The sequence below is a fragment of the Sprattus sprattus genome (genome assembly GCF_963457725.1).
Source record: "Sprattus sprattus genome assembly, chromosome: 5".
NCBI classification, from domain to species: Eukaryota; Metazoa; Chordata; class Actinopteri; order Clupeiformes; family Clupeidae; genus Sprattus; species Sprattus sprattus.
In genome coordinates, this window is record NC_137924.1 from 31910034 (window position 1) to 31934175 (window position 24142).

Here is a 24142-nt window from a genome sequence, read left to right on the forward strand (position 1 = left end):
CAACAGAAGGACAGTGATTGGCTGGAATAGTGTATGGATACACAACAGAAGGACAGTGATTGGCTGGAATAGTGTATGGATACACAACAGAAGGACAGTGTCCCACAATCTGAAGATTGAGTTTCTCCCAGACACTAAGCTCTACTGTCACACATACACAGTCCAAGTACAGACAATATTATTATTATACAGACATATAAGCATGGGTACGAGGGTGGGCATCAAACATGCAAGAGTGGAAAAAAGCACAGGCACGAGGGTGGGCATCAGACATGCAAGGTAAAGCATGGGTACGAGGGTGGGCATCAGACATGCAAGAGTGGGGTATGGCATGGGTACTAGGGTGGGCATCAGACATGCAAGAGTGGGGTATGGCATGGGTACTAGGGTGGGCATCAGACATGCAAGAGTGGGGTATGGCATGGGTACGAGGGTGGGCATCAGACATGCAAGAGTGGGGTATGGCATGGGTACTAGGGTGGGCATCAGACATGCAAGAGTGGGGTATGGCATGGGTACTAGGGTGGGCATCAGACATGCAAGAGTGGGGTATGGCATGGGTACTAGGGTGGGCATCAGACATGCAAGAGTGGGGTATGGCATGGGTACGAGGGTGGGCATCAGACATGCAAGAGTGGGGTATGGCATGGGTACGAGGGTGGGCATCCGACATGCAAGAGTGGGGTATGGCCTGGGTATGAGGGTGGGCATCAGACATGCAAGAGTGGGGTATGGCATGGGAACGAGGGTGGGCATCAGACATCCAAGAGTGGGGTAAAGCATGGGTATGAGGGTGGGCATCAGACATGAAAGAGTGGTCACTCACTGTTGTCATACACCTGTGTGAATGGGTGACTCTCATTCAGTCGGGCCTAGGGAAGCAAACCACATGATCAGGCAGTGCATTCTCACACTAGCACAGTCACCACACACAACTTCATCCGCTAGTGCATTCTCACACTAGCATAGTCAACACACACAACTTCATCTGCTAGTGCATTCTCACACTAGCACAGTCACCACACACAACTTCATCCGCTAGCGCATTCTCACACTAGCAACTCACCACACACAACTTCATCCGCTAGTGCATTCTCACACTAGCATAGTCACCACACACAACTTCATCTAGTCACCACACACAACTTCATCCGCTAGTGAGTTCTCACACTAGCATAGTCACCACACACAACTTCATCTGGTCAGCTGGAACCTTATGGTGTAGACCTCTATTCTGATGAAAGGTTGTTGATATTTCAGCTCAACAGCCAATCCAATTACATTTACACCCCCTCCTCCCAAGCTCCTTAATCAACGTGCTGATTGGCTGTAATAGTGTGGGCGGACAATTAAGGAACAATTAGAGGTATAATGGATTTTATTCGAGGACTCACCTTTAATACGTCATTCCACACAGTGATGTGTTGAATGTATTATATGACACACTCACACACACACACACACAGACACACACACAGACACTCACACACACACACACACACACAGACACACTCACACATACACACACACACACAGACACGCAGACACACTCACTCACACACACACACACACTCACACAGACACACTCACACACACACACACCCACCCACACACACACACTCACACAGACACACTCACACACACTCTCTCACACAGACACACTCACACACACACACACACACACACACACACACACACACACACACACACACACACACACACACACACACACTCACACACACACACACACACACACACACACACACTCACACACACACACATACACACACACACACACAGACACACACAGACACACACACACACACACACCCTCCTCCCTCACCTGTCTGATTTTCTCCACAGAGGCGTAGTATTTGGACCACCAGTCGATCACACACTCTGCTGACTCGTCTTTAATGGTGCGCTTCTTTCTCTTCGTGGACCTATGAGTGCGCCTCCTGCTGTCCTGGTGCACATAAACCGACTGCAATATCAGTGTGTTTGTCAAATATGTGTGTGTTGATTGGTAATGTGTGTGTGTGTGTGTGTGTGTGTGTGTGTGTGTGTGTGTGTGTGTGTGTGTGTGTGTGTGTGTGTGTGTGTGTGTGTGTGTGTGTGTGTGTGTGTGTGTGTGTGGTTGTATATTCTCACCCTCCTGTCCCCGGGTGGAGGTTCAGCTTTGGGTGTGGGCAGGATGGGTGCAGCGTCGTACTCTATGTTGATGTTGATCTCCTCAAGGGGAGGTCCCTCCGGCTGATGCCAGTCTTGCACAGGCATAGGGAGCACTGGAGATAGGTGAAGACTCAATTTAGACCTAATGTATACAGCAAACAGAAACCCCCACCTCCGCCGCTGCTGCTACTGGTACTGCTACTGCTAATACTGTTACTACAACTGCTGCTGCTACTACTGCTGCTGCTGCTACTACTGCTACTACTGCTACTACTGCTACTACTGCTGCTAAAACTGTTACTACTACTGCTGCTACCACTGCTTCTGCTTCTACAACTGTTACTACTACTACGGCTGCTGCTACTACTTCCGCTGCTACTAAAGTGAGGTCCTCACCAACCTTACCCTGTATGCAGTGAGGCACTCACCAACCTCACCCTGTATGCTATGATGCCCTCACCAACCTTACCCTGTATGCTGTGCAAGTCCTGCTGCCTCCGCGGGGGGCCAGTGGGGGTGGTGACGGGGGCAGGTGGGGGGGTGTAAGTGAAGAGGCTGAGGTGGTTGATGACGTGACTCCCCACCAGCGTGCTTCGCCCAAAGGCCCTCCAGTCCACCACAGTGATGCTGAGGGGAGGGTGGAGGTGTTCGTCCTCAGGCAGCTCCTAAACAACAACAACAATAACAGCAACAACAACAACAACAATATTAATGCAAATATAAACACAACCTTATTGTTATTGTTCATTTGACACACTGTATAATAATGCCCGCCATTGCGCAGCACAAAGTGTTTTTTCCACTGATTTGTGAAGGACAATGTCATATTCTTACGATAGATAGCTTTCACCAATCCACATGAACGTCCATGATTTGATCCCACATGGCTGATGCGGAATGTAAGGTTTGTGTCCCTAGGTGGGCGTGTCCCTTTATGCTAGCGACCCCAGGTTGGCGTGGCTCAGAGCACTGCTTGGGCAATAGCTTGACAACTATTTCGTCAAAAATTAAAAATGAATTATGGCAAGTTGGCCTCTAGGAGGCGTATGACCGTAGTTCATAATGTACACCACTGTTCTGTTATAAATGTTGGTACTCTACATTTAATATTGTTTACACAACATATTCTTGTCTTCAACTAATATACTACGTATTTAGAAAATGCTCAAATTTAACACAAACATATACAGCCGCGGAAAAAATTAAGAGACCACTTCAAAAGTATCTGTTTCTCTGGTTTTACTATTTATTGGTATGTGTTAAAGTAAAATGTACATTTTAGTTTTATTCTATAACCTACTGGCAACATTCCTACCAAATTTCAAATAAAAATATTGTCATTTAGATCATTTATTTGCAGAAAAATGACAATTGGTCAAAATAGCAAAAAAGATGCAGTGTCTTCAGATCTCGAATAATGCAAAGAAAACAAGCTCATATTCATTTTTAAACTACACAATACTAATGCTTTAACTTAGGAAGAGTTCAGAAATCAATATTTGGTGGAATAACCTTGATTTAAAATCACAACTTTCATGTGTCTTGGCATGCTCTCCACCAGTCTTTCACATTGCCGTTGGGTGACTTTATGCTACTCCTGGCGCAAGAATTCAAGCAGCTCGGCTTCTTTTCATGGCTTGTGACCATCCATCTTCCTCTTGATCACATTTCAGAGCTTTTTTTATGGGATTCAGGTCTCAAAATTGGGCTGGCCATGACAGGGTCCTGATCTGGTGATACTCCATCCACACCTTTACTGGCCTGGCTGTGTGGCATGGAGCATTGCCCTGCTGGAAAAAACACTTCTCAGAGTTGGGGAACATTGTCAGAGCAAAAGGAAACAAGTTTTTCTTCCGGGACAACGTTGTACTTTGCCTGGCTGAGGTTTGTAAAAGACCATAAGGATTGAACCAAAGCCGACTGGAGGGTCTCCTAGTTCGTCTTCTCTGATGAGTCCAATTTCACAGTAGGTGCAAGACTCTGTGGCTTGTAGGCCTCTCCAGGTCTCCGTCTAACCATCAGACGACCATGTGTTGGGCAAAGCTGAAAATTGGACTCATCAGAGAAGACGAACTAGGAGACCTTCCAGTCCGCTTTGGTTCAATCCTTATGGTCTTTTACAAACCTCAGCCAGGCAAAGTACAATGTTGTCCCGGAAGAAAAACTTGCTTCCTTTTGCTCTGACAATGTTCCCCAACTCTGAGAAGTGTTTTTTCCAGCAGGGCAATGCTCCATGCCACACAGCCAGGCCAGTAAAGGTGTGGATGGAGTATCACCAGATCAGGACCCTGTCATGGCCAGCCCAATTTCGAGACCTGAATCCCATAAAAAAACTCTGAAATGTGATCAAGAGGAAGATGGATGGTCACAAGCCATGAAAAGAAGCCGAGCTGCTTGAATTCTTGCGCCAGGAGTAGCATAAAGTCACCCAACGGCAATGTGAAAGACTGGTGGAGCGCATGCCAAGACACATGAAAGTTGTGATTTTAAATCAAGGTTATTCCACCAAATATTGATTTCTGAACTCTTCCTAAGTTAAAGCATTAGTATTGTGTAGTTTAAAAATGAATATGAGCTTGTTTTCTTTGCATTATTCGAGATCTGAAGACACTGCATCTTTTTTGCTATTTTGACCAATTGTCATTTTTCTGCAAATAAATGATCTAAATGACAATATTTTTATTTGAAATTTGGTAGGAATGTTGCCAGTAGGTTATAGAATAAAACTAAAATGTACATTTTACTTTAACACATACCAATAAATAGTAAAACCAGAGAAACTGATAATTTTGAAGTGGTCTCTTAATTTTTTCCGCGGCTGTATCTGTTCTAAATTCACATTAATGTCTCATATTCACTAGACAGAACTCACAGGTACTGCCTATCGGTGAACATCCACCATATCAACAAACTATAGTTCCTTACCATACACTCAATACCCCAAGCAAAAGTAATACAACAAACTTTTTAGTCTATTTTTGCCAGAAACTTTATCATTCAAGATAACATACTTTTCTTGGAATGCGAAATATCTTCATATTTCACTTCCATTCTTGCTCATTTATTCTCTCTCCCTTTGTGTAATGGTCATACATGCTCATTCTCTCATATGCGGGCCGTGTAGTATTTATGTATTTATTTATTTCCAACTGAATAAAGCACAGAAGGCCCAGTGAGAAAGCATTTATTCTAACTGTATTCTAAAGTCTCTCTGTTTTGAAGCTTTTTGTGACCTCACCACATCAAAGGCGTCCACAAAAACGCTGAAGTTGGAGTTGGTTTTGTAGCTCTGGATGACTGAAAAGTTAACCCCGTTTCCTGTGTGTGTGTGTGTCTGTGTTTGTGTGTGTGTGTGTGTGTGTGTGTTTGTGTGTGTCCTCACCACATCAAAGGCATCCACGAGCACACTGAAGTTGGGGTTGGTCTTGTAGCTCTGGATGACGGAGGAGTTCACCCCTTTCCCAGCGCACTCCATAAACACCTGTGGACGGTCTACAGAGAGCAGCTGCACCTTCTTCAGCTCCCGCAGGCCCCAGAATAGCACCTACCCACCCAAACACACAGGTACAGAACCACACACACTCACACACACACACCCACACACACCCACACCCACACACACCCACACACACACACACACACACACACACACACACACACACACACACACACACACACACACACACACACACACACACACACACACACACACACACACACACACACACACACACACACACACACACATAAACACACACAAACACAAATACTCACACCCCCAAAAAACAGAGAGAAAGGAGAGGTTATTTTTGTGGTCGTTTCCTGTTTTTGTGTTTGTGATATTGGTCTGTGTCTGCAGATACGCATGCACACACACACTCACACACATAGGTGTAATTACACACACACACACACATTCTATCTCTCTCATGCACACACACACAAACGCACTGGCACATTTATACGAAGAGGTGTGATATTTGTGATATTGATCTGCATCTGCATCTGCAGCTGGGCTCTCACACACACACACACACACACACAAACACACACACACACACACACAGACACACACACACACATAGGGGTAATTACACACATAAACACATTTTCTCTCCCTCACATGTATAGTGTGTGTGGGTGAGTGAGTTATTGGTATCACCTCTAGTCTGTATCTGCTCAGCACTGGGCGGATGTAGGCAGGCACGGGGTAGACCAGCCCGCCAGGCTCATGTGTACGCATATGTGTGTGTACGTTTGTGTGTGTGTGTGTGGGTGGGTGCGTGTGTGTATGTGCACATACGTGTGCAGTGTGTGAGTGCTTTAGTTTCACCTCTAGTCTGTATCTGCTCAGTACTGGGCGTATGTAGGCAGGCACGGGGTAGACCAGCCCATCAGGCTCATCCACATCTGGCAGACTCTCCTCTCCAGACTCTGGGATCTAAGTGGGGAGAGGTCAACTTTAACCCAGAAGCGTGTGAGTGTGTGTGTCTGTGTGTGTGTGTGTGTGTGTGTGTGTGTGTGTGTGTGTGTGTGTGTGTGTGTGTGTGTGTGTGTGTGTGTGTGTTTGGTGTGTGTGTGTGTGTGTGTGTGTGTGTGTGTGTGTGTGTGTGTGTGTGTGTGTGTGTGTTTGTGTGAGTGTGTGTGTGTGTGTGTGTGTATGTGTTCGTGTGTGTGTGTGTATGTTTGTGTGTGTGTGTGTGAGTGTGTGAGTGTGAGTGTGAGTGTGAGTGTGAGTGTGAGTGTGAGTGTGAGTGTGAGTGTGTGTGTGTGTGTGTGTGTGTGTGGTCTCTCTCACTTGTATGAGTTCGAAGGCTCCAAGCAGGTCTCCTCCTGATAGGCTGCCACAGAAGAGGGGGGTGTACTGGAGCAGGGGGGGCTGATAGGGCTGGGTTGACAGACACACCACTGGCACTGCTACTGAGGAGCCCAGGTACTCCGCCTTACCCTACACAGGAGGGGGGAGGGCGACTTAGGTCATTTAAATATGTGTGTGTGTCTGCAGATGCAGATCAATATCACAAATGTCACACCTCCCATTGCTAGAAAAAACATGATGGGTTAGGACATATCCCACTACCAGAAACAACAGATACACCTTAAGGTATATTTCACATATTTCAGAGTTAGTTCAGGTTTATTCACAACCCCAAGTAGTCTGCAAGGGCCTCAGCCACAACCACTGTTTGTACATGGCTGGTGTCCACTTTTCTGCCCCTCTTGCACCAAAGAAATGTTACTGTCCCTGCATATATTTGTATGTCACAAAAACATCTCAATACTGTAAAATAACTAAGCTTGTGTCCTCTAGCCATGCCAGTGCTTCACTGTTCAGGGTAAACAGTGCCTGGAGACCAGGGCACTGGTACTTTGTGCAGTCGTTTATGATGTGATCAGCCGTTTGCTCTGAGGCTCCACAGGGGCATCACTGTCCCTGTCATTAACTGCCAAAGAGTTAACCTCAACTCATTTTATTCTCAAACAAACACCCAAATGATTTTAAAACCTAATTATGTCTCCATGTGGAGCAGGTACATTTGGCTTTTACATTGCTCAAAAATATACCTCATAGCCCCAACAACTGCACACTCACACACTCCAATACATACCCATACCCATATGACCACAGGCTTGTTCTCACCAGAGCATCATCGTCGTAGACCTCGATGATGAGGGAGGGGGGCTCTTTGGCCAGTTCAGTGATGTCTCCATGCAGAGTGACCCCATTCACCAGCAACATCTGGTTCCAGGTGGGCGTCAGGGTCTGGTTGATGATCTAACGCAAACCAGGATTCATTAGTAGTGTCTGATTGATTATTTAACACAATCAGGGATAGATTAGTATGGTCTGGTTAATGATGTAACACAATCAGGGATAGATTAGTATGGTATGGTTGATTATGAAACACAATCAGGGATAGATTAACAGGATTGGGTGGATGATTTCTTTGCAGGCACCTATGATGCATACTTTAATACTGTAAATATTGCATTTAAATAATGTCTGTATGTCCTCCAAATCATATGTGAAAGTCATGCTTCAGAGTATGTCCTCTTACTGTTGTGGTCTGGCTGTTGTTGAGGAAGGAGACCCTGGCGAATGGGTCAGAGAGGCCGGAGGCATCAGCAGCGATGAGTCCACGGGCCTGGTACATGTGGGCCCGCAGCTGGAAACTGTGCCGATCTGGAGAAACCATAACAAACCCAAAACATCAGACACAAACAAGCACTTACATTTGGCTAGACCAAAGTGGCCCTACTTGATTCAATCAGGTTGACTCTGTATCTAAACTAATGTGGTCCAAAGATCCACTATAGATCTGACCCTGATTCTAAACTAATAAGGGCCCACTATAGATCTGATCCTGATTCTAACCCAATGAGGACCAAAGATCCTCTATAGATCTGATCCTGATTCTAACCCAACGAGGACTAAAGATCCACTATAGATCTGACCCTGATGCTAACCTAATGAGGCCCACTATAGATCTGACCCTGATTCTAACCTAATGAGGTCTGTGAGAAGCTGAAGTATCCCCCTCCTCACCGTGGCAAAAAGGGATGGTGCCCTTTAAGACTTCTGGACTCCACCCCCATAATAGTTTGGGCTGGGCTCACCTGAAGCCAATGGTGGACCTAATCAAGCCAACGTGGCTGTGCCCTATTTAAACGGTTCCTCATTTTCAAGAGGGAGGCTGGCTGAGAAAGACTTTCAAGAACACTGGGAACGAGGACAAGTTTTGAGGCATAAGGTAAAACACTTCCCTGATGTGAGGAGAATTGTTTTGTAACTAGTTGTGTGGTTACTGTTGGCATTGTTTCGTGTCTGTTGTGCCTCTGTTCTTTGTTTGGTCTGTATGCCTTGTCTTTGTGCCTTGTGTTGTACCTTGTGAGTGTACGTATGTATTTTCTATATGGCCAGTATATGTACTTAGTTTAAGGTTAGTCTCTGTGCCTAGGATTGGGGCCTGGCTTGGGCCGAGCAGGTGCCTGTGATTGGGCCTAAGTAGGACAAGCAAGTGCCAAGGTTGCAGAATACTGAAGGGCCTGTGAGTACGGCTGGTATGTTTAATTTGTTGTTTGTTTTATGGCATTATGGCATGGGGACATGTGTTGGGGTACTATAGAACCTTTGTTAATAAACATACATTTTTGTACGGTTATTTCTTGGTCATATTTGCCTGGTTTGTACATTCATGTTGAAGTCTGTACATTGTGTAGATGGACAGAGTATCTGTCTGTTTGATAAGTTGGAGTGACTTATTGTAAGAGTCAATGAGGAGTCTTACCTCTGTACAGCAGGAAGGCAGGCGGAACCCCTGTCCCCCCCTCAGATGGCGCAGCCTGCAGCTCCGCAAAGCCTGCTGGGAGATTGTCCATCTTGTGGGTGGAGTCTCGGCAGGTGCCCAGCCACAGGTAGACGTCCAGTTTGGCCTGCACCGTCCAGCCACTCACCCTCCTACCTGGGGGCTACAGGTAAGGACACGAGTAACACCAGACAACTACAGGTAAGACTACAAGTAACACCCTACTACCTGCAGGGCTACAGGTAAGGACACGAGTAACACCTGACGACTACAGGTAAGACTACAAGTAACACCCTCCTACCTGCAGGGCTACAGGTAAGGACATGTGTGACAAGAGGGTTCTAAGCATGAGGAACAGGGTTCTAAGCAAGTGTACCTTGAGGAAGAGGGTTTTGATCTTGCCACAGTCCTGACCCATCTCCTCCGGATTCTCCGAATAGAGAAGGTGCCGGGCTGGTATCCGGGCATACGCCACACGCTTGTTGTTGCTAAGCAACCACACAAACACATCTGGAAGGGTGTGCTGAGGCTGGAGGAAGTAGCAAAAATAAACACACACACTCACACACACACACAAGAACCACCCATTTCCCTTTGATGAACAGAATAACAGAATTATTCATTTGAGCATCTATTACCACATCTTTATCATACTCCTTTGAAACATATTCCCCCACCCATAAACAACACACACACACACACACAGACAGAATTACTGACAAAATTCACCCCTTTTTCTCTCTCACTGTCACACGTACACATACACACACACACACAAACACACACACACACACACACTGACCTCCTCCACAAGGAAGCGTAGTTTCTGTGTGAGTTTCTGGGCTTCCAGCAGCAGCTCCTTTACACTCAGAGGCTTCCTCTTGGGCACTGTTATCGAGCCGATCACCTCAATAATGCTTTCCTAAGGGATCGAAACACAAACACACATTACACACACACACATATACCCTTTGGACAATAGATATGTCCCTGTAACTCTGTATAACTCTTTACTGTAGGCCAGCAGAATGGCTGATATCATATTAAGTTCGTTAGCATAGAGGCTAAGGTCCCTGAGGTCACACTAGGCCCTGTTAGCATGGAGGCTAAGGTCAATGAGGTCATACTAGGCCCTGTTAGCATAGAGGCTTAGGTCCCTGAAATCCTACTAGGCCCTGTTAGCATAGAGGCTAAGGTCACTGAGGTCATACTAGGCTCTGTTAGCATAGAGGTTAAGGTCAATGAGGTCATTCTAGGCCCTGTTAGCATAGAGGCTAAGGTCCCTGAAATCATACTAGGCCTTGTTAGCATAGAGGCTAATATATAAAATATCACACATGTCTGACCCAAAGACCTTGGGACCTTTGATTCATTATTTTAATTCTGTGTATGCTGTTACTGAGTTTCTAGTTCTGGTCGACAGAGCTGAGGTCATACCAGTTCCTGTTTGCAAAGAATCAGACGCTTTTTGTCCAGCAGGGTCAGCCGATTCCCCTTCACTCTCCTCAAAGCAAAGGCGATAAAGTTCCTGGAGATGAATGAAAAGGCCCAATCACACACATTAGAAACAAGTCACTCTCAGTCATTTCACAATATTAACAGTCAGCATCTCTCACTCTCACTATCTCCCACACAAACACGCATGTGCTCTCTCTCTGTCTCTCTCTCATTCACACACACACTTCTTTTTCTACAGCGCTAAGGTAAAAGATGACAAAGACACCTAATAGTCTCACTAATCCACACACTCCATGCCTGTATGTTTGATACACATGTGCATACATGGACTCTTGAGTCCCTGAGGGGTCAGAACCTGAGCCCGACCCAGGCCAGGCCTGGCCTTGAGTCAGCGCCTGTCTGTGTATGATGTTGTGTGTTGAGTACCCAGTAGGGCTGGAGTCAGCGCCTGTCTGTGTATGATGTTGTGTGTTGAGTACCCAGTAGGGCTGGAGTCAGGGCCTGTCTGTGTATGATGTTGTGTGTTGAGTACCCAGTAGGGCTGGAGTCAGGGCCTGTCTGTGTATGATGTTGTGTGTTGAGTACCCAGTAGGGCTGGAGTCAGGGCCTGTCTGTGTATGATGTTGTGTGTTGAGTACCCAGTAGGGCTGGAGTCAGGGCCTGTCTGTGTATGATGTTGTGTGTTGTGTGCTCAGTGCCTGTCTGTGTATGATGTTGTGTGTTGTGTGTTGTGTGCTCAGCGCCTGTCTTTGTATGGTGTTGTGTGCTGTGTGCTCAGTGCCTGTCTGTGTATGATGTTGTGTGTTGTGTGTTGTGTGCTCAGCGCCTGTCTGTGTATGATGTTGTGTGCTGTGTGCTCAGTGCCTGTCTGTGTATGATGTTGTGTGTTGTGTACCCAGTAGGCCTTGAGTTACCTGGCGTCTCTGCCGAACGCTTGAAAGACCCTGAGAAGAAGAGGCTCCGCCCCTGCGTCGAGCTGCTTGTTCAGTGACCCTGCCTTGGCCACGCCCTCCTCCTTCCATTGGACAGGCACAGCAGCAGCAAGGGTCAGAGCAATACAATGGCAAAGAAGTGCAGTGATGTCACAACAGCACTCATATAAAAACACGGTCTATGTCTCAAATCTCAACTCCATGTTTCGCCTATATAGTAATAATAATTAAGTAATTTCAATAAAAAGTCATTTAGATAGCAGATGATCATGAACACTTCTTCCCCAGTGGCAGGTGCCACTAAAGTGTGATCTACCATCATAACCATCAGTTCTTCTCATCATACTAATTATGTGTGCCTGTCGGCGTATGCATAACGGATGGTTAGACGTACGAATGCTATGGCGATGCTGTCCAGGACATTGGAGTAGTACAGGCGGTAGGTGCGGTCCTCCCAGCTGCTCATCACGTGGATGCAAGGCTTCTTCTGGTTGATTGGCAGGTAGTTGTAGTACCTGTGGGGGAAAAACTTCAACAGATTTACTAGAGCCTGTCTGACAGTATAGGGCCAAGACAGAGAGGAGCAAATGGTAATAGCTACTTTGAAAACTATCCCCGTGCAAGTATTAGATCAGATTCAGAATTAGGGTGCGCCTGACACCATATTGTTTCTGTAAAAGGCATCTACGATTTGTAACACAGAGCATATCATAGTTCCATAAAGGAATCAGAGCTGCTTTATCTGTATAGATTATTCAACCCAAATCAGTTCTCACAGGACCTGTTTCCGTCGACATTGATGGGCTTCTCTGGGGGCGTGGTAGGCTTGCTGAGCGAAGGTTCTTGACAGTCCAGAAGGGGGGTGGTCTGGGAGGAGTCAGGATCATATGGCTCCGCCCCTCCTCTCTTCTTACTGGTCCCTTGGGCACCATCGATCAGATTCCCATAATTCCCTGCATACATCAGAAAAAGATGCAAACTTGCTTCATTTCATCCTTCCAATTTGAAACAAATAAAATTGTATGCAATTTTACAGCAACCACTGTGAAATTATGGTTATTAACAGAACAGATTCAATTGTACTTAAAATAAAATAATTTATTGGAAAATAAAGAATATTAAAAAACTTTCATTTTACATAATTATTGATTAAAGTTTGAAAGTACCAATGGTGAATTCAAAGTTGATGGGTCGATCACCAATTTTGCGGTCAATCAAAGAGGCCTCAAACACAACTCCAAACAGCATGAAACTTTCTTGGTCCTCTACACCAACCTGCACACAACAGACATCACTCAAAACATAAATGACATTTATCCTATTCCTCTAGTCCACACAATAGACTGTTTTATCCTATCAGATCATACGGTCCGAGGCCAATACCCAACTCCCTTTTCTAAACTTTTTGTCACTCTCCACAACCAAGAGTCAAAAGGCTCTACATGTGTAGATCAGGGGCCGTATTCACAAAGAATCTTAGGGCTAAAAGTAGCTCATAAGTGGCGAATTTAGGAGAAACTCCTAAAAATAATGGGCGTGTCAGTCTTAAATGTAGGACTCCTAATCTTTTTTACTAAGAGCAATTCACAAAATATTTTATCCCTAAAAGTAGCACCTAAGTCTAGGACAGCTTAAAACTCCTCATGAGGACTCCTAAGTCACTAAGACCTATTCACAAAAAATCGTAAGATGGCTGCAGCCGACTTGGAATTGATAAAAGACATTGCTTAAACCGTGAAGGTATTAATATTGTCGTAGAATTAGCGCGGGATGCAATGACGCCTTTAAACAACGATGTGTCCCGAAGTGAAATGTTTGGAAACATAAAATAGCCTATTTGGCTTCGCGGAAAACGCAAATGACGACACTGGGAATCATCATTCAGCCGTTTAATTCATCAAACTATCAACGCACTGTAGACCCCACATCATCCAACAGTTGGATGTACCGATGACTTGTGCAGAACTTACCAGCTGGATGCCGCTGGGGTGACAGTGGCTATTGGTCCTGGGACCAGTAGGCTTTCGCTTAGGCTATACGTTTCACGTTCGTTTCGCTTTGATCAATTAAGAATGGAGGGCTTAAAGGGCCGCATGTGCTGATATTTGAAGTGGTCAAGGGCTGGAAATATAATAGCCTTACAGTTTGCTGGGTGCTTTAATTATTACTGCCTTGATTACATGCAATTGCCATATTTTATATTGATCGCTTTATATTTCTCTTAACGTGCAAAGTGTCATTCCCGTTGGATGCACAAACTTGTCATCATGCGTGTGCATTCTGCTAACTGCACTGTCCATAACTATTTAATATGACTTAATTTGAAGCCTAGGTTATTCTCTTATTTTCAGTCGATATAGTGGGATTGTTAGAGAGACGTCACGAATGAGTTTTTAATGAGAGAGCCTGTCAACTACCAATCACCGCCCTCACCCCTTCTAAACTCGTGCATGAGAAGCGACGTCATCCATAGCAACGGAGTTTTTATCTTAAGCTTAGGGGTTGGTATTATCCTTAGTATGAGTAGGTCTCAGAGCCGTTGTGAATCACTTTTAAGAAATTACTCCTACGTAAAAGGTTTTAGCGTGAGTTAGGAGCACTCCTAGTGGTAAGATAAAAGGCTTTGTGAATACGGCCCCTGAAGTTTATTGTAGTAATTAAGCCATTATAAGGAGATGTTCCATGGATTAGCTTGATCTCATTGTATGAATGTCTGGTCAGTCTTTTTAAAGGAGCTTAGTTCCCTCCACTCTCTTGTGTTTGGACATTATTCGAGGCAAATCAGAACTAACCCCATTCTCTAACTTTACCTCTAACTCCTCTCTCTCTGTCTGTCAGTAGGTGTGTGTTTTTGGCCCCCCTTTCATTCCCTGGGACCCTTGTGGCAAGATACATTTTTCTTGTCTGCAGCTGGGCTGTTTCAGTCTGCAGTTTCAATTCTTTTGCAAGTCATTTTAAGTGAGACTTTTCATACTTATGAGTTAATCCATGTTCATCAACCCGTACAAATATCTAACATACTCTTAAACTATCTATCTTTCTTTACATTTCAAGCTATCTGTTGCTCTTCCATCTCTCTCTCTCTCTCTTTTTCCTTTGCAAAGACATGCTGCCTCTCCCTCTCTCACCGTAGGTGGGTTCTCCACGGGGATGACCTCTGGTCCTACAGCCTTGCCCTTCTCCTCTTCTCCTCCTGTGCCTCCCGCCTGCTCCTTCCCTGCCGCCTTCCCTCCCTTGGGCTCCTTGAGTGTGGACTTGGTCGGGCGTGTAATCTTCATTTCCACATTTCCAGACAGGATCTCCACGGCGAGCTCAATGAGGACGCGCCCTCGGAACGAAGCCCCCTCCCCCACACCCTCGTTCAGCTCGCTGTTGTCGGCCGCGCCGTAGATGTTGATCCAGGCCGGCCCGAATGTTGGCAGGAACCCTGGGGGGAGGCAGAACAGAGAGAACCAAAACTGGTTCAGGATCCTGGAATCCTAGTGCTATCCAGAAACTGGGCAACTTGCGCAATAAAACAACACCACGATGAATCAACTGAGCATATACTGTACCTAGGACCATTATGTGTATAGGACCATGAATTCTCAAATGTTTTTTATAGATATTATAAATATTTTTTAAATATGACAAGTGCCCAGATAAAGGAATTACACAACTCCTTTACTTGTGTACAGTAAAACCTGCAATTTATGGAATGACTGCATGGACAATGTGTGCTGAGTGGTAGCTACAGTATGGTGCCGTAAAGCTAATCTACAAAACACATGGACGGGCACATCACAGTACCTTTATCCCCATCCTGGTCGTTGGAGATACGGCGCAGGTCGATGTAGTGCGTCCCTATGGCGACGTCGTTCATGCTGCCCTCATCCACCACCTGGATCTTGAGCCTCTGACACAACGGGGGGAACATCTCCTTGAAGACGATCTGCTCATTCCACACCGGCTCTGCCGTGCTCTTTTGGGTGGACGTCCGGCCCTGGAACCACACAGGGAGGGAGAGGAAGATCATGAGGATGATGGGGGAGGAAGAGCATGAGGAATAGCATGAGGATGGGGGGGCATGAGGAAGATGATGATGGGGGAGGAAGTGCATGAGGATGGGGGGGGGGGGCAATAGGAAGAGGATGGTGGGGCGTGAGGAAGAGGATGATGGGATAGTGGGGCAGGGGGTGCTGTATATTCAATGACAGCAATAATAGTCCACACCTCTCCTGACTGATGGCAGGTCACATGCAGCAGTCACTGTTCAATCACTGATTAGAGCCAGATTTGTCTAAAGAGTCCTCAGTCTCTGTGCAGATATTTTATGAATGCCAATGAAACACAAAAATAGCACGTAGAAAGATATGAACATGCAGTACTGTTCAAAAGTTTTAGGCAGGTTTAAAACAAGGCTAAAGTGATGAATAGCTTTTACTTCCATTACTTCACTACAATCAACAACATATACGTGCATACAAATAAATGTTTGAAAATCTAAATATAAATAATACACTCACACTGAAGAAAAAATAAACATGTTCAAAAAAAGGCCTTAAACATTTGCACAGCACTGACTGTATCTGAAGTGAATGGTGCAGTTACCACTTGGCCAAAGAAGGACACCACCACGTAAGGGTCTATGAGGGCAGTGTTGTCTCCGATGAAGGCTTTAGTGACATTGGCCATGATGCTGGAGTTACTGCGGGGGAGGCCCTCAGCCCGGAACACCTTCACATAGAACCAGGCCCAGGGGCGCTCCGAGGGGAAGTTCAGGGGCAGCAAGAGGTTCCTGGGTCAGGGTTCACAGGAAACAGAAGGTAAGAGGTCAGGTAAGTCAGGTGCAAAGACCAACAGAACTATTTGGCTCTTGCTATGAAAGAGGTCTGGCCAAAATTCAGTGAAAAGCAAAACAGTGCAACCATCTGGATGTTTTATAATGGTGCTATCCACAAAACCTGGTTTCAGACATGCTGATGTATTAATTGATCTCTCTGGTGCACACTGTGTGACTCACAATGAGCCACGGTTACCCATGTTGATGTATACTAGTGGAGCAGGCCTTCTATGTTCCTCACTAGCACTCTATGCTTGCCAGACAGAGAACAGGCCTTCTATGTTCCTCACTAGCACTCTATGCTTGCCAGACAGAGAACAGGCCTTCTGTGATCCTCACTATCACTGTATGCTTACCAGACAGAGAACAAGCCTTCTGTGATCCTCACTAGCACGAGTGGACTTTTAGCATAAATGTTTACAGCTTAATTTTAAAGAAAGAGCTAAAAGAGTCAGGAAGTCACAAGGCAGATGATGCCACTGAGCAAAAACAATTGTTAATTCAATTCAATTCAATTCAATTCAGGCCAGCACGGCCTTTTGTAACTGAGGCAAGCACATGTAAGTTAATCAAGAGGACGCGCATGAATCAAAGAAGCACAGGAGAACATTACTTTTCAATGACCTCCTCAGCATCACTGAACTTCTGTGAGGGCTGTGTGGAGTCACCCTTTCCTGTGACGCTGATGTCACACTTTAGGTAACCTTTGACACCGGCTCGGATGTTGGTGGGGTCCATCAGCACCGCCCATTTGTTGATAAACTGGTGGCCTAAGAGTCAGAGAAAAAGAGATTGGACTTTCGGAAGTGGAACATAGTAAGTGCACACAAAGGCAGTATTTATGAGTGCATAAGTACTCTTAAAAGTCCATTCATGATGTCCTTGACCATCATACATATACAAGAATTCAGTCATAATGCCGTTACACACTGACTTCACATATCCAGCTCACCCAGAATGCATCACTTGTATGTTTTTTCTTTTACTATTTACTGTGATTCACTTGAATTAACAGTACACCTATGCTCAATTAATGACTATATCTCTGCAATGTAATGACATTCCTTTTTCTGATGATTACTGTATGCTCCAACCACTAATCTCACTGATGAACAAACCCATAGTGGACGGAATGTCAGAGTGAGGCTCACCTGGTTGGCTGTAGACTGTTCCGACGTCGAGTTTAAAGGAGCCAATACAAACGCTTCTCATTATTTTGGAGTGCATCACCTGGAGTAAAGAGAGGTGATTATAAAACTGCTTTATGTAGTGAAGCATATCAATCTACTTAAAACTTTCCTATGAGGCTACAATACATAAACCTGCAAGAAAGACTTAGTTAGCTCTGACAGATTTTGCATTGATTCACTTACCGACAGTTTGATGACTTTGTCAAAGAAGGTGTTTTGTGGGCCGAAAAAGTCAAACACGAAGTACTGTTCAGGCGCAAAAATATTTGATCAATATCAGGGGATCGATCATGTATTAAAGGGAAACTTTGGGATTTTTCAAGCAGGGTCAAAACTGATAGCCTACTCAGGAAAATTAACAATTGTATCTGTATTGTTTAGAAAAGGACTTCACAGTTACTGTGCTAAACAGACAGCTCTATCTCTGCAGGGATCCTTCCCATGTAGTCAGACACTTAGAATTACATTATGAGCCTTTCAGAGGCACAAAAAAGCAGTCTACTTTGACGGGGATACATGCCCCCATGGAATTAGGGGATTTTGCAGTTAACGGTTATAGCATTCTAACTAAACTGGGCCGATTTTTTATTTGTTAATTCTCTTTGGTAAAAGTTTGGCCCCAAAAAGATCTAAAATTAGGGCCCATGTTGAAAAATCCCCCAAATTCCCTTCAAATTGACACTGAAGTTTGAATGAATAACTTTAAATAACCTGTACCTCATTATAAAAGGGAGCATTTGTCCCCTCTTTCACTGTTGTCTGTTTCCTCTCATCTCCTACTTCCATCACTACACTGGGGTCAACGTTCTCCCCCACTAGTTGCTTAGCCTCTGTGATGTTGATTGAGATCTTCATGAGGAAAGGGAAAGCCCAGATGTAATTATACACATGTAATAGAGAATAAATAGCAACATATTGACAATCACTGTCAATGTATATTTACCTGAAACGTTTTGGATCTGCTCTCGCCTTTCAAAATCTTGGCCAAATGTCTGGACCTTTGAGATGACCGGTAGAGACACAGTCAGTCATCTTCTTAAAAATGTTATACATCATGTTAATGGTCAAAGGTCAAAGGTACCTCTTGGTTCGGGGTATCTCTCTGAATGGGGACAGGCCAGAGGTTCCAGCCAGAGGACTGCTCTCCGGGGTCTCCCCCAGCAAAGGGTCTTCCGGACCAGGCTCTACCTCAGCCCCCTCTGGAGAAAACACACAAGACCAAAACACACACAAGAATATTTAGCTTATATTCTTCAATCTAGCCCAAACATCAGCTTTTATTATTGTGCATCATACAATTATGTCTTCAAGGATGTTTTATTCAGAACAAGTGCATTAACCAGCATATGTCATATGCAAATATGCCAAATACATCACAAAATAAAAGTATTTACCATCAAAGTGTCTTGGATATAATCTTTAAAATGACCATAAAAGACACCATAAAGCTAGTCACAAGCTTCTGTGTCATTATTCAGAGAGTCATAACTGTCCTATCTGTAAATACGTAACTTTCACTGCCTTCTGATCTGCATACAGCAGCATGTTTACTTTCAAGGCCTTACCCAGGGCACCCTTGTTTGCCAAGACTAGACCCTTGTTGCCTTTCTTCTTCTTTTTCACCTTGATACCAAACAATTTCCTGTAAAAGCAAAGGACATCCTCAGGTATGCTTCATTTGTGCATTGTTGCACATCCACACATACTCATACATTTAAAGCAAACACACACACACAGAACAAAGAAACTTACGTAGCAAGCTGAGACATCAGGACCCACTAAAACACCACTACTAATCTAAAATGTACTAGCTGTGCATCTCAAGAAATACAACTGCTTGGCCAGTCAGCAGCATCCTGCCTGCCCCCCGAAGCACAGGCCCCACATAAACCATGTGACTTTGTGTCTCCACTCTATCTCTTAACACTTATCTGGCTAATTACAACGCCATCCATCATTCGTCCAGCACACTCACCGCTGATTTGTCGGGGTGTTTTTCGTCGGATCCATGACACACAATGGTCTTAGGATATGTTGTCTCCACGGCTTCTGTCCACCACACTTCTTGAAAGCTTAGAATGCTAGGAATCGAGAGTCATCAGACACACTACCACGGATGTGTCCTATGACTGACACGAGAAAGAGAGAAAGAGGGAGTGACAGTTGGAGACAGTGAACATATGAGGAGACAGCTCTGCATGCACCAACCCCTTGGAGCATAGAGCTTGTTTGACTTTCTGTGGCTAGAAGGTAAATTCTGCATGTGTGTGGTAAGCAGGCTTGGCTGTTAGTAGCACCAGAGTGTACAAACATCCAGCCAGTGTGTCTGTCTGTCTCCAAACTAATGAGAATCTCCACAAGCCTACTGATATGACAGGCCTCCAACTGCCATTTCCTTTATGACATTTAAAAAAAAAAAAAAACATGAGGAATAAGCACCTGCACTCTCTAAATCCTCACCCTCTCTAAATTTCAGTACTCTGAATCCCTATGAATTGTAAGGCAAAAGTCTGACATCTGGGTATTGTATCCAAGTCTCATACCATGTTCTGGCATAGGGGACAGAAAAGATTTGTATTTCTCACCTTTGTTCTCATAAACAGACAATTTAAGACAGCATATGGTGATCTGTAAACCAGTCACATTGTCATTGTCAAAGTTACATTAGCTAATGCTTTTGCTTTTCAATTGGGAAATGAACATTTAAAAAACTACACACAATTTTGTGTATGAGAAAATTCCAGTGTTGTAACAGTTGTAACAGATCACGCTTTCAGCTCAAGCAATGCTCATCCAGGCATGATTACATTGTTTGCCTTACGAACAGGATGTTTGAAACTGGTGCTTGAACAAATACACCCCTAGTAAATATTCACTTTAGAAAACATATGTGATATGGTACTTAGGTGGGCATGAACTTTTGGCATTAGAAATTCAATTAATTCAGTGCAAGTAATGATATTTCACTGTTTTGGTAAAAAAAAAAAAAAAAAAAAAAAAACAGGTAGTTTGATGTAATGCATGGTGCATGGTTTGAGAGAGGGGGAAAGCATGTACAAACATACTTCTAAAGTTAGAGATTTGAGGCAATGGAATTCCAAGGAACTTGACATTTTCACACAACAAATATGTACATGGTGGTTAACAGCCTATCATAATTCGATGTATTTCTTAAAATGGCCAATGACAACGTGCGCTAGTCAAACGTGAACTAAGTTTAAGTAACCAATCAGATTGTTTGCCTTGCACTGTGATTAACGAACGTTCTAAAACTTCAACGGTCATTCCAAAAAGAAAAAGAAAATCTCCAAATTGACTGTGGGTGGGAATCAAGTCTAACAATCCACCTAGCTAATATTAACTTTTGGTAGTAGTTTATTATCACTTATTATAGTTTTACCACGGTTATAACAAGATGAGGGAAATTGTCCATTTGCAAGCAGGTCAATGTGGCAATCAGATAGGCGCCAAGGTCAGTAACTAACCTTAACTAATAATGATAGCTTTGGTAGGCTGCTTAGCTAACTCAGTAAAGCGCCAGTTGGCATTGATTATTTTTAAATATATTTCGGTTTGACCGCATACATAAATGAACATATTGTCCCATTTGAAAAGTAATTTAGCTTATCTGTTTAATTTTATTTGGTTGATGATAGAAATTCGGTTAGCCAGGTTTAACACTGGCGCTTTAATTTAAAACTAGATAGCCAAGCTGCTAACGTAAGCTAGCTAACGTCTGGTATTCAGAATGGAAGAACATTGCGAATGTTAGAAATTGACTGTTGAAGTTGAACAGTGGATAATGCTAGGTAATGCTTGCTATGGAGTAAATTAATGTATGGCTTTTGATGCATTAATGATTAACGTCTAGCTTTTGATGCATTAATGACGTTTATTGCATAACTTCACCTGTGTTTGTGTTGATTCCTTGAGTTTGCAAATTAATGTTCAGACGAATGTTGACTTTGGGACATTTTTTGGTTAACCAACAACTAAACATTTTAACGTGACCTTTAGTGTAAGTCTTGATGGCTTCCGACTAGCTAACATTGCTTTATATGGCCACTTGTTACAGTTCTGGGAGGTTATCAGTGACGAACATGGCATTGACCCTACTGGAACTTACCATGGTGACAGCGACCTTCAGTTGGAGAGAATAAACGTCTATTTCAACGAAGCCACAGGTACGTTTTAGTTTGGGCTTAATCCTGTGATGGTGTGTTGAGGAATTAACTAAAATATCTTAATTACTGTTCTTATCTTAAAATGACAACCTCGTGTTATTTGAACAGACCTCTGTACTAGATCATGAAATATCTTAAGTTTTAAATTATGTTCATTGCATTGACCTGTCCTGATTCACCTCCTGTCCCTCAGGTGGGAAGTATGTTCCCCGAGCAATCCTGGTGGACCTTGAGCCAGGCACCATGGACTCTGTGCGTTCTGGCCCATTTGGACAGATCTTTCGCCCGGACAACTTTGTCTTTGGTATGATTCAATCTGAAACACCTCATCATGAAAGACCAATTTGCAAAAAACGAATAATTGTAAATCATAAAGTGATTGAAAAGAGTTTGGAATAATACATTTAAAAACATGCTCTTAACTTTGTATACATAGAGATTCACTTTTTTGGTGGGGCTTTCTGTTTTCCCTCTCATCTTGTTGTAAATAGGACAGAGTGGTGCTGGTAACAACTGGGCAAAGGGCCACTACACGGAGGGCGCAGAGCTGGTGGACTCTGTGCTGGACGTGGTGAGGAAGGAAGCTGAGAGCTGTGACTGTCTCCAGGGATTCCAGCTCACCCACTCGCTGGGCGGTGGCACCGGATCAGGCATGGGTACTCTGCTTATCAGCAAGATCCGTGAGGAGTACCCCGACCGCATCATGAACACTTTCAGCGTGGTGCCCTCGCCCAAGGTGTCCGACACAGTGGTGGAGCCCTACAACGCCACGCTGTCCGTTCACCAGCTGGTGGAGAACACGGACGAGACCTACTGCATCGACAACGAGGCCCTCTACGACATCTGCTTCCGCACCCTCAAGCTGACCACGCCCACATACGGCGATCTCAACCATCTGGTATCTGCGACGATGAGCGGCGTCACCACCTGCCTGCGCTTCCCCGGCCAGCTCAACGCAGATCTCCGCAAACTCGCCGTCAACATGGTGCCCTTCCCCCGTCTGCACTTCTTCATGCCCGGCTTCGCCCCCCTCACCAGCAGGGGCAGCCAGCAGTACAGGGCCCTCACCGTGCCTGAGCTCACCCAGCAGATGTTCGACGCCAAGAACATGATGGCCGCCTGCGACCCTCGCCACGGCCGTTACCTTACTGTGGCCGCCATCTTCCGTGGACGCATGTCCATGAAAGAGGTGGACGAGCAGATGCTCAATGTCCAGAACAAGAACAGTAGCTACTTTGTGGAATGGATCCCCAACAACGTGAAGACCGCTGTCTGCGACATCCCACCCAGGGGGCTCAAGATGTCCGCCACCTTCATTGGCAACAGCACCGCCATCCAGGAGCTGTTCAAGCGCATCTCCGAGCAGTTCACCGCCATGTTCAGGCGCAAGGCCTTCCTGCACTGGTACACTGGCGAGGGCATGGACGAGATGGAGTTCACAGAGGCCGAGAGCAACATGAACGACCTAGTGTCCGAGTACCAGCAGTACCAGGACGCCACCGCAGAGGAGGAGGGCGAGTTCGAGGAGGAAGGCGAGGAGGACATGGCCTAAAAATGTGTTTCCCACTTTCTTATCACAGCCCATTCAAGTTTCCTCTCCTCTCTATCAAACCTCTTGATCTGCTTTTAAGTGTCAAAGAAATAAATGCTACCAATTTTTTTTTGAACAGTTATCTTGTTGGTTCATTACTCACTTATTGTAAGTGTTGCCCATTTTATTGCCCAAAAAGTTGATTTTTATAAGATATGGTTGTCATCATCATGTTGTGTAAATAATTCAGGGACTGATTGGGCTCTAGGCACTTATCACCCTCTTGCGTTGGTATGAAGCTGTTTGGAATTTAAGTTTGAAGACAGTTTACAACAAGTGTAAAAGGGATTTTTGTATAACATATGGTCAATCCAATATTTTGTCGTTAAAATATTGTTGTTGTGTGTAGGTTTTTTGTTAAGTTTTATGTTAAAAAATTTAATCAGTTTTAAATAAAGGCTTTGGTTGAACGTGAAAATGTCCAGAGATGACGGTGAGTTCTTTTCACCATGGTGATTTTTTACTGCGATCACGATGTGTACATTT

At 44.6% G+C, this 24142-nt stretch overlaps 2 protein-coding genes across 4 annotated transcripts in view; one reads left to right on the forward strand and one right to left on the reverse strand.

Annotated features, from left to right (window-relative positions):
* Positions 1-18682, reverse strand: part of fer1l6 (fer-1 like family member 6) — a gene marked incomplete at its 3' end in the record, with an annotated part of 31968 nt that extends 13286 nt beyond the window's left edge. Inside the window, exons 1-23 of the mRNA XM_080839771.1 lie at positions 18599-18682; positions 18065-18127; positions 17843-17921; positions 17305-17461; positions 16460-16646; positions 15659-15851; positions 14998-15296; positions 13036-13144; positions 12651-12822; positions 12264-12384; positions 11852-11952; positions 10917-11007; positions 10282-10401; positions 9856-10008; positions 9462-9642; positions 8232-8356; positions 7814-7948; positions 6971-7120; positions 6506-6613; positions 5555-5716; positions 2642-2837; positions 2152-2285; positions 1844-1966 (exon numbers count right to left, since the gene is read on the reverse strand). Of these exons, the coding sequence (XP_080695897.1) occupies positions 1844-1966; positions 2152-2285; positions 2642-2837; positions 5555-5716; positions 6506-6613; positions 6971-7120; positions 7814-7948; positions 8232-8356; positions 9462-9642; positions 9856-10008; positions 10282-10401; positions 10917-11007; positions 11852-11952; positions 12264-12384; positions 12651-12822; positions 13036-13144; positions 14998-15296; positions 15659-15851; positions 16460-16646; positions 17305-17461; positions 17843-17921; positions 18065-18127; positions 18599-18667 (3228 nt within the window). The 5' untranslated portion in view covers positions 18668-18682. The remainder of the gene's footprint in view (positions 1-1843; positions 1967-2151; positions 2286-2641; positions 2838-5554; positions 5717-6505; positions 6614-6970; positions 7121-7813; positions 7949-8231; positions 8357-9461; positions 9643-9855; positions 10009-10281; positions 10402-10916; positions 11008-11851; positions 11953-12263; positions 12385-12650; positions 12823-13035; positions 13145-14997; positions 15297-15658; positions 15852-16459; positions 16647-17304; positions 17462-17842; positions 17922-18064; positions 18128-18598) is intronic.
* A 2614-nt stretch (positions 18683-21296) lies between these two features.
* LOC308365696 (tubulin beta-4B chain-like) lies at positions 21297-23617 on the forward strand (the record flags this gene model as incomplete). 3 transcript variants are annotated; one of them, XM_080839207.1, is made up of 4 exons in its annotated part: positions 21297-21353; positions 21957-22065; positions 22259-22369; positions 22557-23617. In XM_080839207.1, 4 exons carry the CDS (start codon positions 21297-21299, stop codon positions 23615-23617), a joined length of 1338 nt encoding a protein of 445 aa, XP_080695333.1. The 3 variants fall into 3 exon arrangements, with proteins under 3 accessions (XP_080695333.1, XP_080695334.1, XP_080695335.1); XM_080839208.1 differs by lacking the exon at positions 22259-22369; XM_080839209.1 differs by lacking the exon at positions 21957-22065 and having other exon boundaries at positions 21297-21330.
* Between the last annotated feature and the right edge of the window lie 525 nt (positions 23618-24142).